Source organism: Pseudophryne corroboree, chromosome 3 (assembly GCF_028390025.1).
Source record: "Pseudophryne corroboree isolate aPseCor3 chromosome 3, aPseCor3.hap2, whole genome shotgun sequence".
NCBI lineage: Eukaryota > Metazoa > Chordata > Amphibia > Anura > Myobatrachidae > Pseudophryne > Pseudophryne corroboree.
Window position 1 is genome coordinate 109,599,502 of NC_086446.1, and position 16,915 is coordinate 109,616,416.

Sequence of the window (16,915 nt, forward strand, 5' to 3'; positions counted from 1 at the left end):
CCATCAGTTTGCAATTGACAGCAAGCAGCTGCTTAAATTTACCTCTAAAACTCTGGAAAACCTAACAGAAAAATGAAGACAGCAAGAACAGTAGCACTACATATATAGGCTGGTGTTTGATTTCTTGCTGACAAGCAAAGAAGGAGATGACCTAGGGGTCCGTCCATTTATCAATGTTCACATTTGCAATGTGATTTGAGCTCGATATTAGCTCCCAGGATCGCATTTAAGAATGCAATCATACCGGGTGTATGTATCACATGGCACAGGCAGCAAGAGGGGCTATGAAAGGAGCCCATCCCTACGATGCACTGAGTGTGGTGCTGGGGCCACTGTGCACGCAAGGTTAGGGTGACCACCAAGCAAAGTGGTCAATTTCGGCATAGGGTTCCTTGGGAACCCTGCCGGAACTACATCCCTCCAAGTGTAGCCCATAGGCTACAATGGACCACAACAATGAAAAGATTTCAGTAGTTGCGGGGCCAATATCGGGAATGCTTGTGACCTAACAAAGGGGACGTGGCCTCATGGGGATCTTCCTTTCTTCACTCCGGGACGTCACAAACACGCCCTGCGTTCGGTCAGCCACTCCCCCGTTTCCCAAGGCATGCCTGCGTTTTCAGCTGACACGCCTGCATTTTTTAGCACAGTCCCGGAAAACGGTCAGTTACCACCCAGAAACACCCACTTCCTGTCAGTCACTCACCGATCAACAGAGAGAGTCTCTAGACCTTGTGTAAATACGGCATAGTTTTGTGTGAAAGTACGTTGCGCGTGCGCACTGTGGCCCATACGCATGCGCAGTTTTGCCATTTTTTTTTACCTGATCGCTGCACTGCGAAAATCGGCAGCGAGCGATCAACTCGGAATGAGGGCCATTATATTATATACTGAGTGAATAGTTACTGCATTGTCATTGATTAATATTTTTTGTATAGTCAAACCGATTATTATACAAGATGTGTACCTCATGTGTTAACAGCAAAGCATCGCTCACTGCAAATTAGTTCCTGCTAGAGAATTATGCAGTGACTCTTGTGCTTTTACGTTTGGTTTTGGATATAGATTCATATTGTGTTTTAGTTTTGTAAAATTACCCTCAAATGTTATGAGTTTGGATCTGTATATTTGTTTTTTTAATTGCTAAAAACAGCTAAAATCATGTCATTTGGGCCTGTTTCTGTTCCTACAGTATTAGCAACCTCAATAACATTAATTTCTAGTAATTTCCAGTCAATTTTGACCACCTCACAGCTCACAATATTGTTCATCAATGTTTGCCAAAGGCTGGCTTAATGAAGGGAAAGAGCAGAGGCACAAACACACGGCAGTTACTTTAAGGATATTGCACATCTATGAAATATTGCAGCACAGCAGTGGCAGACAGGATGGCAGTTTAATAAACGATATGACTCCATAGAAAGTTTTTTTTTTTTCAAATACAGGATTCCCCAGATCAGTACAGGAAAATGGAAGTGGAGTATGTAGTGACAGGCAGGTAAAGCAATGATTGATTGATTGATTGATTGATTCATTCATTCATTCATTAATTGATTAATTGGAAAAAAATTTGATTTACTTAATTGATTCATTTAGAAAGTTAAATAACTTTGAAATGAGTAAATATCTGTTTTGCAGCAAATGAGAAGAGAAAAAAGGCTGTAACAGAATCTAACGTTAATAGCTAAGGATTCCTGACAAGGCTTGAAAGAGATGCCAAGAAAATAAATAGATGCACAGCAGAGCTGCAAACTTCAAATCAAGCCATGTTACACACTAATAAATATTAGGAGGCTGATCTGCTGGCCATAATACTGACCACCTCCAACTTCCTAATTGTGTAACACACAATACTGTAGTTCAACAATAGTAGAACAATAGTTAATTTATTAGGTGCATCAGAGAGTCTGAACATGAGGGATAATACCATGTTTTTCTCCTAAATCTCCCACCCAGGCCCTCCCACCAGGGCCCTCTAACCCTTACATTGTATATTAATAAGGACATGCACAGTTTAACAAACTAAGCACTTCAGCAACAGGGACTGCCACTTTTTTGTTTGAAATGCTTGGTTTGTCTGTTCCCCCACAAACCAAGATAACAATGGGTTTAAGGTGGCTAATAGTGATGTTATTCATCATCACATTTGGAACATGTCAGATTCAGACATAGCTAATGAGGACACCGCTATCTGACCCTGACTTGTAGCTAAGAAGCAGCATGGCCTATTCATCCTTCCGTTTTTCTAACATTTCACTCTGAATAAGGTCCACAGTCATATCAACGCAACAAGGAGAACAACATCAAATGAACATTTTAATTATGATACAAGAAAAGCAGGTATCTACTTAATATTTAGAAGCATAAGGCTTTGTTAATGATTATTTTCATTTAAACCAAACTCTGAAAATAAGTAATTATGGCCCAGATTTATCAAGTCTTGGAGAGTGATAAATAGCACGGTGATAAAGCACTAGCCAACCAGCTCCTGTCATTTTTTTAAACACAGCCTGTGACATGGCAGTTAGGAGCTGATTGGCTGGTATTTTATCACCGTGCTATTTATCACTCTCCAAGTTGATAAATGAGGGCCAATGTTAAAAGAAAGTTGTTTAGCCATTTAGTCAAATGAAACTGTACTTTGCGGGCTATTCAGAGACGGATGCAAACAACGCTTTTCATCCATGTGCACACATGTTGCCGCCGCAGTGCACATGAGTGACCAATCATCATGCGATCAGATCCCAGAAGGATCCGATCGCATTAAGACTGAAACGCAGCAGGCGTCCGGGGGGAAGTGTACCAGGAAAGCATTTCCTGCAATCAGAAACATGGCGGTGGTGCAGTCAGGCTGCGTAGGCAGGGGTCATTCTCTATTTTAGTTTTTTTAATGCAATCACAAATTGATTTTTGATCACATCGCTGGGTTGCGCCACACATGCTGGGCAGCATGCCCTGTGCTGGGTGGCCCCGAGAATGCAATTTTAGTGGTCGCAGTCTTTGCTAAAATAGCAAAAAACTGCGACCAACTCTGAATAACCCCCTTAATCTTTAATGCTGAGGGACAAAATGTTGTTGTTATTGTTTGTATTTTGCAGAAAATGATGTAATGCTTTCTGTTCTGTTGTAGTTTTTACCATGCCATTGTACACTGCCAGTGAAGCCAAAACGTACGCCTATAACACCTTACTGCAAGATGCTCCCTCATCTATTCCCACTATGAATGCATCAGTGACAACCTCTTACCAGTATGTCAGCCCACAACCCCAGGACTACAATGTCTCTCTTGCTACACAGGCATGTAATGTCCCTCCCGAGGTGCCACAGTGGAGTGTTGCTGCTGTTGTGCCACAAAATATAGATGTGCTGACTGCTTACATCAGAACATTTCTGAAAGGCAAGCCAAAGATTCTGGGGGTAAGTGACTAATGAGACAATATGCAAAATGTTTATTGCCCCCCTCACCCATTCCCATCTCCAGCCTCTTCTGTCTGCTAACGATCGCTCCTCACGTCCTCCACAATTTCATCTTCTCACTTTAGCATTCAGGATTTTTCATGGGCTGCTCATTTGCTTCTGAAGCTCCTCCTGTCAGTCTTTCATTAAAGCCTCCCAGGCCTGGCTTCAAACATGTCCTTCATTTTAGTATTTTTCACTCTAGCCTCCACCTCTGCAGATTCAACTTTCTTCCACTCTGCTCATTTCTCCCTATTGTGTACATCCATATTCCCATTGGATTGTAAACTTGTGCAAGCAGGACCCTCATATGGGTGTGTATGTACTGTAAATATGAATGTGTGCTATATATATATATATATATATAAAGTCCAAGTGTTTTCTGCATGCAGCAGAACACAAAATAAGCTACTGCAGAATCTGGTTCAGCAATCAATATTTACTCCTTCAACGTTTCGGGGACTCACACCCCTCCTTCAGGAAGGTATAACAAACATTACATCAAGTGATTGGAGTGAGTGATGTCATGCGACCAGGGACCGGAGCAGACTCTTTTTCACGTGGTCTGGGGTATAGGGTAAGAATCAATCAGTTGTTGTAATGTTTGTTATACCTTCCAGTAGACGGGGTGTGAGCAGCCGAAACGTTGAAGGAGTAAATATTGATTGCTGAACCAGATCCTGCAGTGCCGTGTTTTGTGTGCTGCTGCATGCAGAAAACACTTTGACTTTACATAATTATAAAAGGGCACGCAGGCAGCTGAATATTTGTATTGGAGTGCCGAACAAACTTGCGAACTATATATATATATATATATATATATATATATATATTTATTTGCAAACTATATACATATATATATATATATATATAACATACATATCTATCTATCTATCTATCTATCTATCTATCTATCTATCTATCTATCTATCTATCTGAGTATATATATAATATATATATTAGTGATGTGCACCGGAAATATTTCGGGTTTTGTGTATTGGTTTTGGATTCGGTTCCACATCCGTGTTTTGGATTCGGACGCGTTTTGGCAAAACCTCCCTGAATTTTTTTTGTCGGATTCGGGTGTTTTTTTTACAAAAGCCCCTCAAAAACAGCTTAAATCACAGAATTTGGGGGTCATTTTGATCCCATAGTATTATTAACCTCAATAACCATAATTTCCACTCATTTTCAGTCTATTCTGAACACCTCACACCTCACAATATTATTTTTAGTCCTAAAATTTGCACCGAGGTCACTGGATGGCTAAGCTAAGCGACCCAAGTGGCCGACACAAACACCTGGCCCATCTAGGAGTGGCACTGCAGTGTCAGACAGGATGGCAGATTTAAAAAATAGTCCCCAAACAGCACATGCTGCAAAGAAAAAAAGAGGTGCACTGTGGTCGCTGGATGGCTAAGCTAAGCGACCCAAGTGGCCGAAACAAACACCTGGCCTATCTAAGAGTGGCACTGCAGTGTCAGACAGGATGGCAGATTTAAAAAATAGTCCCCAAACAGCACATGCTGCAAAGAAAAAAAGAGGTGCACCAAGGTCGCTGGATGGCTAAGCTAAGCGACCCAAGTGGCCGACACAAACACCTGGCCCATCTGGGAGTGGCACTGCAGTGTCAGACGGGATGGCAGATTTAAAAAAATAGTCCCCAAACAGCACATGATGCAAAGAAAAAAAGAGGTGCACCAAGGTCGCTGGATGACTAAGCTAAGCGACCCAAGTGGCCGACACAAACACCTGGCCCATCTAGGAGTGGCACTGCAGTGTCAGACAGGATGGCAGATTTAAAAAATAGTCCCCAAACAGCACATGATGCAAAGAAAAAAAGAGGTGCACCAAGGTCGCTGTGTGAGTAAGCTAAGCGACCCAAGTGGCCGACACAAACACCTGGCCAATCTAGGAGTGGCACTCTAGTTTTCTAGTGAGAGGATGAGTGCTTCCATCCTCATGTGAATCTGAACCACTAGCCATGAACATAGGCCAGTTCCTCAGCCGTTCTTTGCCACTCCGTGTCGTAAATGGCATATTGGCAAGTATACGCTTCCCATCAGACGCTTTTAATTTTCATTTTCGGGTCATTTTACTGAACTTTTGTAGTATACTTGACGGCACAGAGGTAGAGCAGTGGACTACTGTACCGTACTGCTATATATATACTGGTGGTCACAGCAAAATTCTTTCACTGTCCTCCTACTATATACTGCGCACAACTAAAATGCAGCACAGGTATGGATGCATAGCATACTTGACGACACAGAGGTAGAGCAATGGACTACTGTACCGTACTGCTATATATATACTGGTGGTCACAGCAAAATTCTGCACTGTCCTCCTACTATATACTGCGCACAACTAAAATGCAGTAATGGTATGGATGCATAGCATACTTGACGACACAGAGGTAGAGCAATGGACTACTGTACCGTACTGCTATATATATACTGGTGGTCACAGCAAAATTCTGCACTGTCCTCCTACTATATACTGCGCACAACTAAAATGCAGCACAGGTATGGATGGATAGTATACTTGACGACACTGAGGTAGAGCAATGGACTACTGTACGGTACTGCTATATATATACTGGTGGTCACAGCAAAATTCTGCACTATCCTCCTACTATATACTGCGCACAACTAAAATGCAGCACAGGTATGGATGCGTAGTATACTTTACAACCAGTAGCGGATCTTGCCAAGGGCAAGCAGGACTTTTGCCCGGGGCGCCACCTTCCGGAGGGCGCTGGCGCTGTCCGGAGGGCGCCGCACCGTGGCAAGATCCGCCACTGCTGCCCGCTGTGTCCCCCGTCTGCTGCCCGCTGCCGTCCCCGTCCGCCTCCTGTGAAGGGAACTAGACGCTATGCGTCTAGTTTCCCTTCGTGGAGAGTAACTTTGCTGAGCGGTGCGCGATTACGTCATCGCGCACCGCACAGCAAAGGTCCTCTCCACGAAGGGAACTAGACGCATAGCGTCTAGTTTCCCTTCGTGGAGAGGACCTTTTGCTGTGCGGTGCGCGATGACGTCATCGCGCACCGCTCAGCATTCAAGCGGCGCTAGCAATGTACAGGGGGCGTAACTGACCACTCCCCCTGTATTAGACCACGCCCCATTTCCTGCCCGGGGCGCAGAGCGCCCTTGAACCGGCCCTGTTGACAACACAGAGGTAGAGCAATGGACTACTGTACCGTACTGCTATATATATACTGGTGGTCACAGCAATATTCTGCACTGTCCTCCTGCTATATACTACAATGCAGCACAGATATGGAGCATTTTTCAGGCAGAAAACGTAGATATTTTCAGCACACTGAGCACAGATATTTGCAGCACACTGAGCACAGATATTTGCAGCACACTGAGCACAGATATTTGCAGCACACTGAGCACAGATATTTGCAGCACACTGAGCACAGATACTGAGAGAACGCAGCCATGTCCTCTCGCTATCATCTCCAAAGCACGAGTGAAAATGGCAGCGACGCGTGGCTCCTTATACAGAATACGAATCTCGTGAGAATCGGACAGCGGGATGATGATGTTCGGGCGCGCTCGGGTTAACCGAACAAGGCAGGAAGATTCGAGTCTGCCTCGGAACCGTGTAAAATGGGTGAAGTTTGGGGGGGGGGGGGGGGGGTTCGGATCCCGAGGAACTGAACCCGCTCATCACTAATATATATACATACATTCATATATAGCACACATTCATACATACACACACACACACATATATACAACCACACATACATACATACTGTACATACGAACACACATGCATACATACATAAAAATACACGCATAGACACAGACTTCAAAGTTCAAACTTACTGTACATGAACTACCAGGCGCTGGGAGCAGAAGGGCGGCAGTGTGAGAGGATGGAGGAAGCTGCTGTGGCTGAGCATGCGCAGTCAGCAGCTCCCCAGGACATTCTGTAAGCATGCGCTGCTGAAGCTGCTGAAGCTCTGTGGCCGCGATCGCGGTTGCACCTTTTGCTGACACGGAGACAAAACTGTCTCTGTCTCAAAATTAAAAACTCAGCTCTAACTTCAGCCTCGTCAGGGGGGGTTTCCAAGTACTTAGAAACCCCCCCCTGCGTGCGCCACTGTGTGCATGCGCCATCAGTGTGATCGCTACCCCCACTCGCACAACCAGAGGAGACTACTACAGACTCCCAGGCTACACTGCAGCCCAGCACACAGCAGTGTGCCCCGGTCCGAGTAATTAGGACCACCCCCTTATTGGTGCCACTGACTTGCACACTGTAATTACAGTATATATACAGTGTATGTGAGAATATCTTGTGTGTACTAGTCTGTATTCATTTCTTACTGTCACTTGTGTTCCCAGCATTCAGTGCTACGGAACTCTTGTGGTGCCTTATAAATAAACAATGATAATATAAATATCTGGTCATCCTGTCATTACAGTATGGGATCAATCCAATTAGGTACGAGTTGCGAGATGGTTCAATGAAACTCGCATACATTCGCACAAATGCGTGCTCCTGAAAATTTTCCAATCCAATTAACAATGCCTATTCGCAGTACTCACAGCAAGAGTTTACGAATTGTCAGCCATATGCGACGTGAGAAAACTGCATGGAAAAAAGAGGTGACCTTCCCGGACGCCCAAAAAATGTTAATTTTTTTTGCAGAATCATACAGAAGTTAGTGGTCATAAGGAAAGTACTGGTGATTTTTAAACAGTGTGAAATGGATAATTTGCGCATTTTTTTTTAAGTCAAAAAATATAACAAGCAAACCTTTTGACTTACTTTCATATGAAAAAAACAAAAATGGCAAAATAAATACATAAAGCAACATAACAGTTGATTTTGGGTAATAGAATCGATACCTGTGTGTGGAACGGGTGTGGTACCCATGGAGACCACAGGTCAGCATACCGACGCCGGGATCCCGGCAGCTGAATACTGGCAAGGGCAAGTGCAGCAAGCCCCTTGTGGACTCGCTACGCTCACCGCGCTGCGTCTATGGGTGTCGTGGACACCTACGAGTGAGAAAAGTCCCTGTGGTCGTCATGCCGACCGTGAGGATTGTGAGCGGACAGGATGTAGGGGGAGGTTATGTGACCGTCGGTCTCCTGACTGCCAGTCACATGACTACATCCCGTGTGAAACTACTTTGGGGTCTATTCATTAAGCAGTGAAAAGAGTAGAGAAGTGATCCAGTGGAGAAGTTGCCCATGGCAACCAATCAGCATTGAAGTAACATTTATAATTTTCATATTATAAATTATACAGAGCAGCTGATTGGTTGCCATGGGCAACTTTTCCACTATCCCTCTTCTCCACTCTTTTCACTGCTTCATGACACTGCTTCATGAATAGACCCCTTTGTCCACAGAAAGGAACATACAGTATATATGGATCTCCTTCACCGTCATCATCATCATCATTATTACATTTAGACTTCCCTAGAAATTATGTACGTGGCTTTGGAGGAGATTATACAAAACTCACATTCATCATGGCAGCTGATTTATACTTTTCAATACCTTTAATGGGATCTGCAATCATTCTGAATTTACCAAATGTAAATGATGAGTTTTTCCTCAGAGACAGGACTACAAAGCTACAGTACTGCTATCTTCAGAGGCTGAGGCTTACCTGTGTCTTACAAGTGAGCAGAATCTTTGCAGATCCCTCCCCACGCCGCTCTTCTTCCCTGTCTCTCTTACATCATGCACCAGTAAGTTACGCGATCCACCCAAGCCATTGCTCAAAGAACTATTTGGCTGTTTACCATATCAGAGCTAGAAATGTGCGGCGGACACTTTTTGTGTTTTGTGTTTTGGTGTTGGATCTGGATATTCGTTTGTGTTTTGGATCTGGATTGGTTTTGCCAAAACCACCCTTTCGGGTTTTGGTTTTGGATCTGGATGAATTTTGAAAAAAACATAAAAACAGCTAAAATCACAGAATTTGGGGGTAAATTTGATTCTACGGTATTATTAACCTCAATAACATTCATTTCCACTCATTTCCAGTCTATTCTGAACACCTGCAAAAACAATAGATCTCAAACCCGTGCTCCAACTCAATAGTGCAGCAGCGCCTGCTGGGATGGTCACCTCCACTCCAAATAAAGTCCACAATCAAAGTTCACAATTTGCAGACATGTACTCCTTCTGGAATAGCTCAGGATAAATAACCCCCGTCAATCTTCAGACAGTTCTACAATCTTTAGATCAAAAGGTGGTTTGTCTCCAGAATATTCCCCTTGTTCATATCCCTCAAACAGAACAAAAGTGAGGGATAATAGTGAAGTACAGTTTATTTGGATAATATAATAAAACAACTCCAATAAAATAAATTCAACAGCAAATCCACCACAATTCTAGGTCAAGGTTTGCATACCAAAATACGTGGGGTGTCATGAGATGCCCACCCAATAGCGCTCATATAACGGTACTCAGGTACCTCCCGGGATAACAGCACCCTTTTACCGCTGGCCAGGCACCTTCGTTCACGTAGTTGGTCTGCCGTCAGTCTGTCCTAGATACCACCAACGCGTTTCAGCTCCTGAGAGTCTTTTTCAAGGTGTGTGGTGGACTGAAAAATACCTGGGTATTTAAAGCCATAGGTGTAGTATCATTGGTCCAGACTGTTCAGACCCTAATTAATCCATAATTAGTTTATATTTTGATAAGAAAGCGATGGGTATAAAACTAGTCCAAAGCCATTGGTGTAAACGTAATTTAGAGGAAAATTTGACTCAAACTGAGATGAAATGGATTTTTAATATGGGAACTTTAGCACCTAAAGGACTGAATTTAGACTCTGAACTTAAATGGTTCCTGTAATTTGTTTTAAGTCTAATAATAGTTAAGCATGTTATGGAAAAGATTTATATTTTTAACACATTATTTTTAACTATGAATGAGTTTTTTATGGTATTTTGGTGGAGTATAAGTTATCTCTTTTACATATGTACCTAACACCTTATAATAGGATTTATGTTCTTAACACATGAATGAGCTCATGATGATATTCTGGTGGAGTATAAATCATCTCTTCTAAATATGCACTCATAATAGGATGAGATATTTTTCTATTTTTATTTTTAAAAAAGAAAATGTGCTCCGATTAAGAACCAGCATATGAATAAGTTTTTGGTTCCAATTTTATATGTTTGTTAATAGATATGATCTTGTACTATGCACGTAGCACTTTACAATATGTTGTGTACATATCACTCATACTAGTGGAACGCACAGGAGACTGTGCTTTCCACGTGTAAAGCGGAGGCATCATTCACTTCCTGATGTGGTCCACATGTAAAGCCGCGGCCTCCACCACTTCCGGATTGAGAGATGGAACGCACGAGTTACATGCGTTCAAGGAGACGGAAGTAATATGACGCACTTCTGCCGCCGGGAAAAGAGGACGGTGGCGGAAGCGGAAGGGGGGTGCGTGTGTTCCAGGTGGAACGCACGAGTAGTTTTAAAACATTATAAAACATTTTAACCTTTAAAACCTTGTGTACTGTGTCTATGAATGTATTAAGCGGATTTCAGTGTATATATATTAAGTGTAGAAGGCTTTCTTATGAAAATATAAACTAATTATGAATTAATTAGGGTCTGAACAGTCTGGACCAATGATACTACACCTATGGCTTTAAATACCCAGGTATTTTTCAGTCCACCACACACCTTGAAAAAGGCTCTCAGGAGCTGAAACCCGTTGGTGGTATCTAAGACAGACTGACGGCAGACCAACTACGTGAACGAAGGTGCCTGGCCAGCGGTAAAAGGGTGCTGTTATTCCCGGAGGTACCTGAGTACCGTTATATGAGCACTATTGGGTGGGCATCTCATGACACCCCACGTATTTTGGTACGCAAACCTTGACCTAGAATTGTGGTGGATTTGCTGTTGAATTTATTTTATTGGAGTTGTTTTATTATCCCTCACTTTGTTCTGTTTGAGGGATATGAACAAGGGGAATATTCTGGAGACAAACCACCTTTCGATCTAAAGATTATAGAACTGTCTGAAGATTGCCGGGGGTTATTTATCCTGAGCTATTCCAGAAGGAGAGTATGTCTGCAAATTGTGAACTTTTATTCTGAACACCTCAAACCTCACAATATTGTATTTAGGCCAAAAGGTTGCACCGAGGTTGCTGGATGACTAAGCTAAGTGGGTGGCACAAACACCTGGCCCATCTTGGAATGGCACTGCAGTGTCAGACAGGATGGCACTTTTAAACTAGGCCCCAAAGAGCACATAATGCAAAGAAAAGAACAGAGGCTCAAGATGGAATTGTCCTTGGGCCATCCCACCCACCCTTATGTTGTATATACAGGACATGCACAATTTAACAAACCAATCATTTCAGCGACCGGGCTAGGAAATTTTATCCTTTTCCTCGCAGCCCCAGTTGTGGGAGAAAATGAAGGAGGAGCTGTTGACGGGTCACGTTCTGCTTGAGTTGACAATTTTCTTACCAGCAGGTCTTTGATCCTCTGCAGACTTGTGTCTGCCGGAAAGAGAGATACAACGTAGGCTTTAAAGCTAGGATCAAGCACAGTGGCAAAAATGTAGTGCTCTGATTTCAACAGATTGACCACCCGTTAGAGATGAGCGGGTTCGGTTTCTCTGAATCCGAACCCGCCAGAACTTCATGTTTTTTTTCACGGGTCCGAGCAACTCGGATCTTCCCGCCTTGCTCGGTTAACCCGAGCGCGCCCGAACGTCATCATGACGCTGTCGGATTCTCGCGAGGCTCGGATTCTATCGCGAGACTCGGATTCTATATAAGGAGCCGCGCGTCGCCGCCATTTTCACACGTGCATTGAGATTGATAGGGAGAGGACGTGGCTGGCGTCCTCTCCATTTAGATTATAAGAGACTGAGAGAGATTTACTGGAGCTGACTAGGAGGAGTACTGTTACTGTAGAAGTGTAGAGACTGAGTGGAGAGAGTTTACTAGTGAGGACAGTGCAGTTTACTTTATAATCCGTTCTCTGCCTGAAAAAAGCGATACACAGCACACAGTGACTCAGTCACATACCATATCTGTGTGCACTGCTCAGGCTCAGGCCAGTGTGCTGCATCATCTATTATCTATATATAATATTATATATATCTGTCTGACTGCTCAGCTCACACAGCTTATAATTGTGGGGGAGACTGGGGAGCACTACTGCAGTGCCAGTTATAGGTTATAGCAGGAGCCAGGAGTACATAATATATTATATAGTGAGTGACCACCAGACACACAGTGCAGTTTATTTAATATATCCGTTCTCTGCCTGAAAAAAGCGATACACACAGTGACTCAGTCAGTCACATACCATATCTGTGTGCACTGCTCAGGCTCAGGCCAGTGTGCTGCATCATCTATTATCTATATATAATATTATATATATCTGTCTGACTGCTCAGCTCACACAGCTTATAATTGTGGGGGAGACTGGGGAGCACTACTGCAGTGCCAGTTATAGGTTATAGCAGGAGCCAGGAGTACATAATATATTATATAGTGAGTGACCACCAGACACACAGTGCAGTTTATTTAATATATCCGTTCTCTGCCTGAAAAAAGCGATACACACAGTGACTCAGTCAGTCACATACCATATCTGTGTGCACTGCTCAGGCTCAGGCCAGTGTGCTGCATCATCTATTATCTATATATAATATTATATATATCTGTCTGACTGCTCAGCTCACACAGCTTATAATTGTGGGGGAGACTGGGGAGCACTACTGCAGTGCCAGTTATAGGTTATAGCAGGAGCCAGGAGTACATAATATATTATATAGTGAGTGACCACCAGACACACAGTGCAGTTTATTTAATATATCCGTTCTCTGCCTGAAAAAAGCGATACACACAGTGACTCAGTCAGTCACATACCATATCTGTGTGCACTGCTCAGGCTCAGGCCAGTGTGCTGCATCATCTATTATCTATATATAATATTATATATATCTGTCTGACTGCTCAGCTCACACAGCTTATAATTGTGGGGGAGACTGGGGAGCACTACTGCAGTGCCAGTTATAGGTTATAGCAGGAGCCAGGAGTACATAATGGCCCTCATTCCGAGTTGTTCGCTCGGTATTTTTCATCGCATCGCAGTGAAAATCCGCTTAGTACGCATGCGCAATGTTCGCACTGCGACTGCGCCAAGTAACTTTACTATGTTGAAAGTATTTTTACTCACGGCTTTTTCTTCGCTCCGGCGATCGTAATGTGATTGACAGGAAATGGGTGTTACTGGGCGGAAACACGGCGTTTCAGGGGCGTGTGGCTGAAAACGCTACCGTTTCCGGAAAAAACGCAGGAGTGGCCGGAGAAACGGTGGGAGTGCCTGGGCGAACGCTGGGTGTGTTTGTGACGTCTACCAGGAACGACAAGCACTGAAATGATCGCACAGGCAGAGTAAGTCTGGAGCTACTCTGAAACTGCTAAGTAGTTAGTAATCGCAATATTGCGAATACATCGGTCGCAATTTTAAGAAGCTAAGATTCACTCCCAGTAGGCGGCGGCTTAGCGTGTGTAACTCTGCTAAAATCGCCTTGCGACCGATCAACTCGGAATGAGGGCCAATATATTATATAGTGAGTGACCACCAGACACACAGTGCAGTTTATTTAATATATCCGTTCTCTGCCTGAAAAAAGCGATACACACAGTGACTCAGTCAGTCACATACCATATCTGTGTGCACTGCTCAGGCTCAGGCCAGTGTGCTGCATCATCTATTATCTATATATAATATTATATATATCTGTCTGACTGCTCAGCTCACACAGCTTATAATTGTGGGGGAGACTGGGGAGCACTACTGCAGTGCCAGTTATAGGTTATAGCAGGAGCCAGGAGTACATAATATATTATATAGTGAGTGACCACCAGACACACAGTGCAGTTTATTTAATATATCCGTTCTCTGCCTGAAAAAAGCGATACACACAGTGACTCAGTCAGTCACATACCATATCTGTGTGCACTGCTCAGGCTCAGGCCAGTGTGCTGCATCATCTATATATATTATATATCTGTCTGACTGCTCAGCTCACACAGCTTATAATTGTGGGGGAGACTGGGGAGCACTACTGCAGTGCCAGTTATAGGTTATAGCAGGAGCCAGGAGTACATATTATATTAAAATTAAACAGTGCACACTTTTGCTGCAGGAGTGCCACTGCCAGTGTGACTGACCAGTGACCTGACCACACTGACCACCAGTATAGTTAGTAGTATACTTATATTGTGATTGCCTGAAAAAGTTAAACACTCTTCGTGTGACTTCACTTGTGTGTTTTTTTTTTTTTTTATTCTATAAAAATAAAACTCATTCTGCTGACAGACAGTGTCCAGCAGGTCCGTCATTATATAATATATAATATATACCTGTCCGGCTGCAGTAGTGATATATATATATTTTTTATATCATTTATCATCCAGTCGCAGCAGACACAGTACGGTAGTTCACGGCTGTGGCTACCTCTGTGTCTCTGCACTCGGCAGGCAGTCCGTCCATAATTGTAATACCACCTAACCGTGGATTTTTTTCATTCTTCTTTATACATACATAGTTACATAGACATCTTCTCTTTATCAACCAGTCTATATTAGCTGCAGACACAGTACAGTACGGTAGTTCACGGCTGTGGCTACCTCTGTGTCTGCACTCGGCAGGCAGTCCGTCCATAATTGTATACCACCTAACCGTGGTTTTTTTTCATTCTTCTTTATACATACATAGTTACATAGACATCTTCTCTTTATCAACCAGTCTATATTAGCTGCAGACACAGTACAGTACGGTAGTTCACGGCTGTGGCTACCTCTGTGTCTGCACTCGGCAGGCAGTCCGTCCATAATTGTATACCACCTAACCGTGGATTTTTTTCAGTCTTCTTTATACATACATAGTTACATAGACATCTTCTCTTTATCAACCAGTCTATATTAGCTGCAGACACAGTACAGTACGGTAGTTCACGGCTGTGGCTACCTCTGTGTCTGCAGTCGGCAGGCAGTCCATAATTGTATACTAGTATCCATCTCCATTGTTTACCTGAGGTGCCTTTTAGTTGTGCCTATTAAAATATGGAGAACAAAAATGTTGAGGTTCCAAAATTAGGGAAAGATCAAGATCCACTTCCACCTCGTGCTGAAGCTGCTGCCACTAGTCATGGCCGAGACGATGAAATGCCAGCAACGTCGTCTGCCAAGGCCGATGCCCAATGTCATAGTACAGAGCATGTCAAATCCAAAACACCAAATATCAGAAAAAAAAGGACTCCAAAACCTAAAATAAAATTGTCGGAGGAGAAGCGTAAACTTGCCAATATGCCATTTACCACACGGAGTGGCAAGAAACGGCTGAGGCCCTGGCCTATGTTCATGGCTAGTGGTTCAGCTTCACATGAGGATGGAAGCACTCAGCCTCTCGCTAGAAAAATGAAAAGACTCAAGCTGGCAAAAGCAGCACAGCAAAGAACTGTGCATTCTTCGAAATCCCAAATCCACAAGGAGAGTCCAATTGTGTCGGTTGCGATGCCTGACCTTCCCAACACTGGACGTGAAGAGCATGCGCCTTCCACCATTTGCACGCCCCCTGCAAGTGCTGGAAGGAGCACCCGCAGTCCAGTTCCTGATAGTCAGATTGAAGATGTCAGTGTTGAAGTACACCAGGATGAGGAGGATATGGGTGTTGCTGGCGCTGGGGAGGAAATTGACCAGGAGGATTCTGATGGTGAGGTGGTTTGTTTAAGTCAGGCACCCGGGGAGACACCTGTTGTCCGTGGGAGGAATATGGCCGTTGACATGCCAGGTGAAAATACCAAAAAAATCAGCTCTTCGGTGTGGAGGTATTTCACCAGAAATGCGGACAACAGGTGTCAAGCCGTGTGTTCCCTTTGTCAAGCTGTAATAAGTAGGGGTAAGGACGTTAACCACCTCGGAACATCCTCCCTTATACGTCACCTGCAGCGCATTCATAATAAGTCAGTGACAAGTTCAAAAACTTTGGGTGACAGCGGAAGCAGTCCACTGACCAGTAAATCCCTTCCTCTTGTAACCAAGCTCACGCAAACCACCCCACCAACTCCCTCAGTGTCAATTTCCTCCTTCCCCAGGAATGCCAATAGTCCTGCAGGCCATGTCACTGGCAATTCTGACGAGTCCTCTCCTGCCTGGGATTCCTCCGATGCATCCTTGCGTGTAACGCCTACTGCTGCTGGCGCTGCTGTTGTTGCCGCTGGGAGTCGATGGTCATCCCAGAGGGGAAGTCGTAAGCCCACTTGTACTACTTCCAGTAAGCAATTGACTGTTCAACAGTCCTTTGCGAGGAAGATGAAATATCACAGCAGTCATCCTACTGCAAAGCGGATAACTGAGGCCTTGACAACTATGTTGGTGTTAGACGTGCGTCCGGTATCCGCCGTTAGTTCACAGGGAA

At 43.8% G+C, this 16,915-nt stretch overlaps 1 protein-coding gene across 1 annotated transcript in view; it reads left to right on the forward strand.

Moving 5' to 3' along the window:
• LOC135057520 (membrane-spanning 4-domains subfamily A member 4A-like) overlaps window positions 1-16,915 on the forward strand; it is a 67,595-nt gene that overhangs the window by 15,047 nt on the left and 35,633 nt on the right. Inside the window, exon 2 of the mRNA XM_063963376.1 lies at window positions 3,131-3,417. Coding sequence (XP_063819446.1) covers window positions 3,139-3,417 — 279 coding nt within the window. The 5' untranslated portion in view covers window positions 3,131-3,138. The remainder of the gene's footprint in view (window positions 1-3,130; window positions 3,418-16,915) is intronic.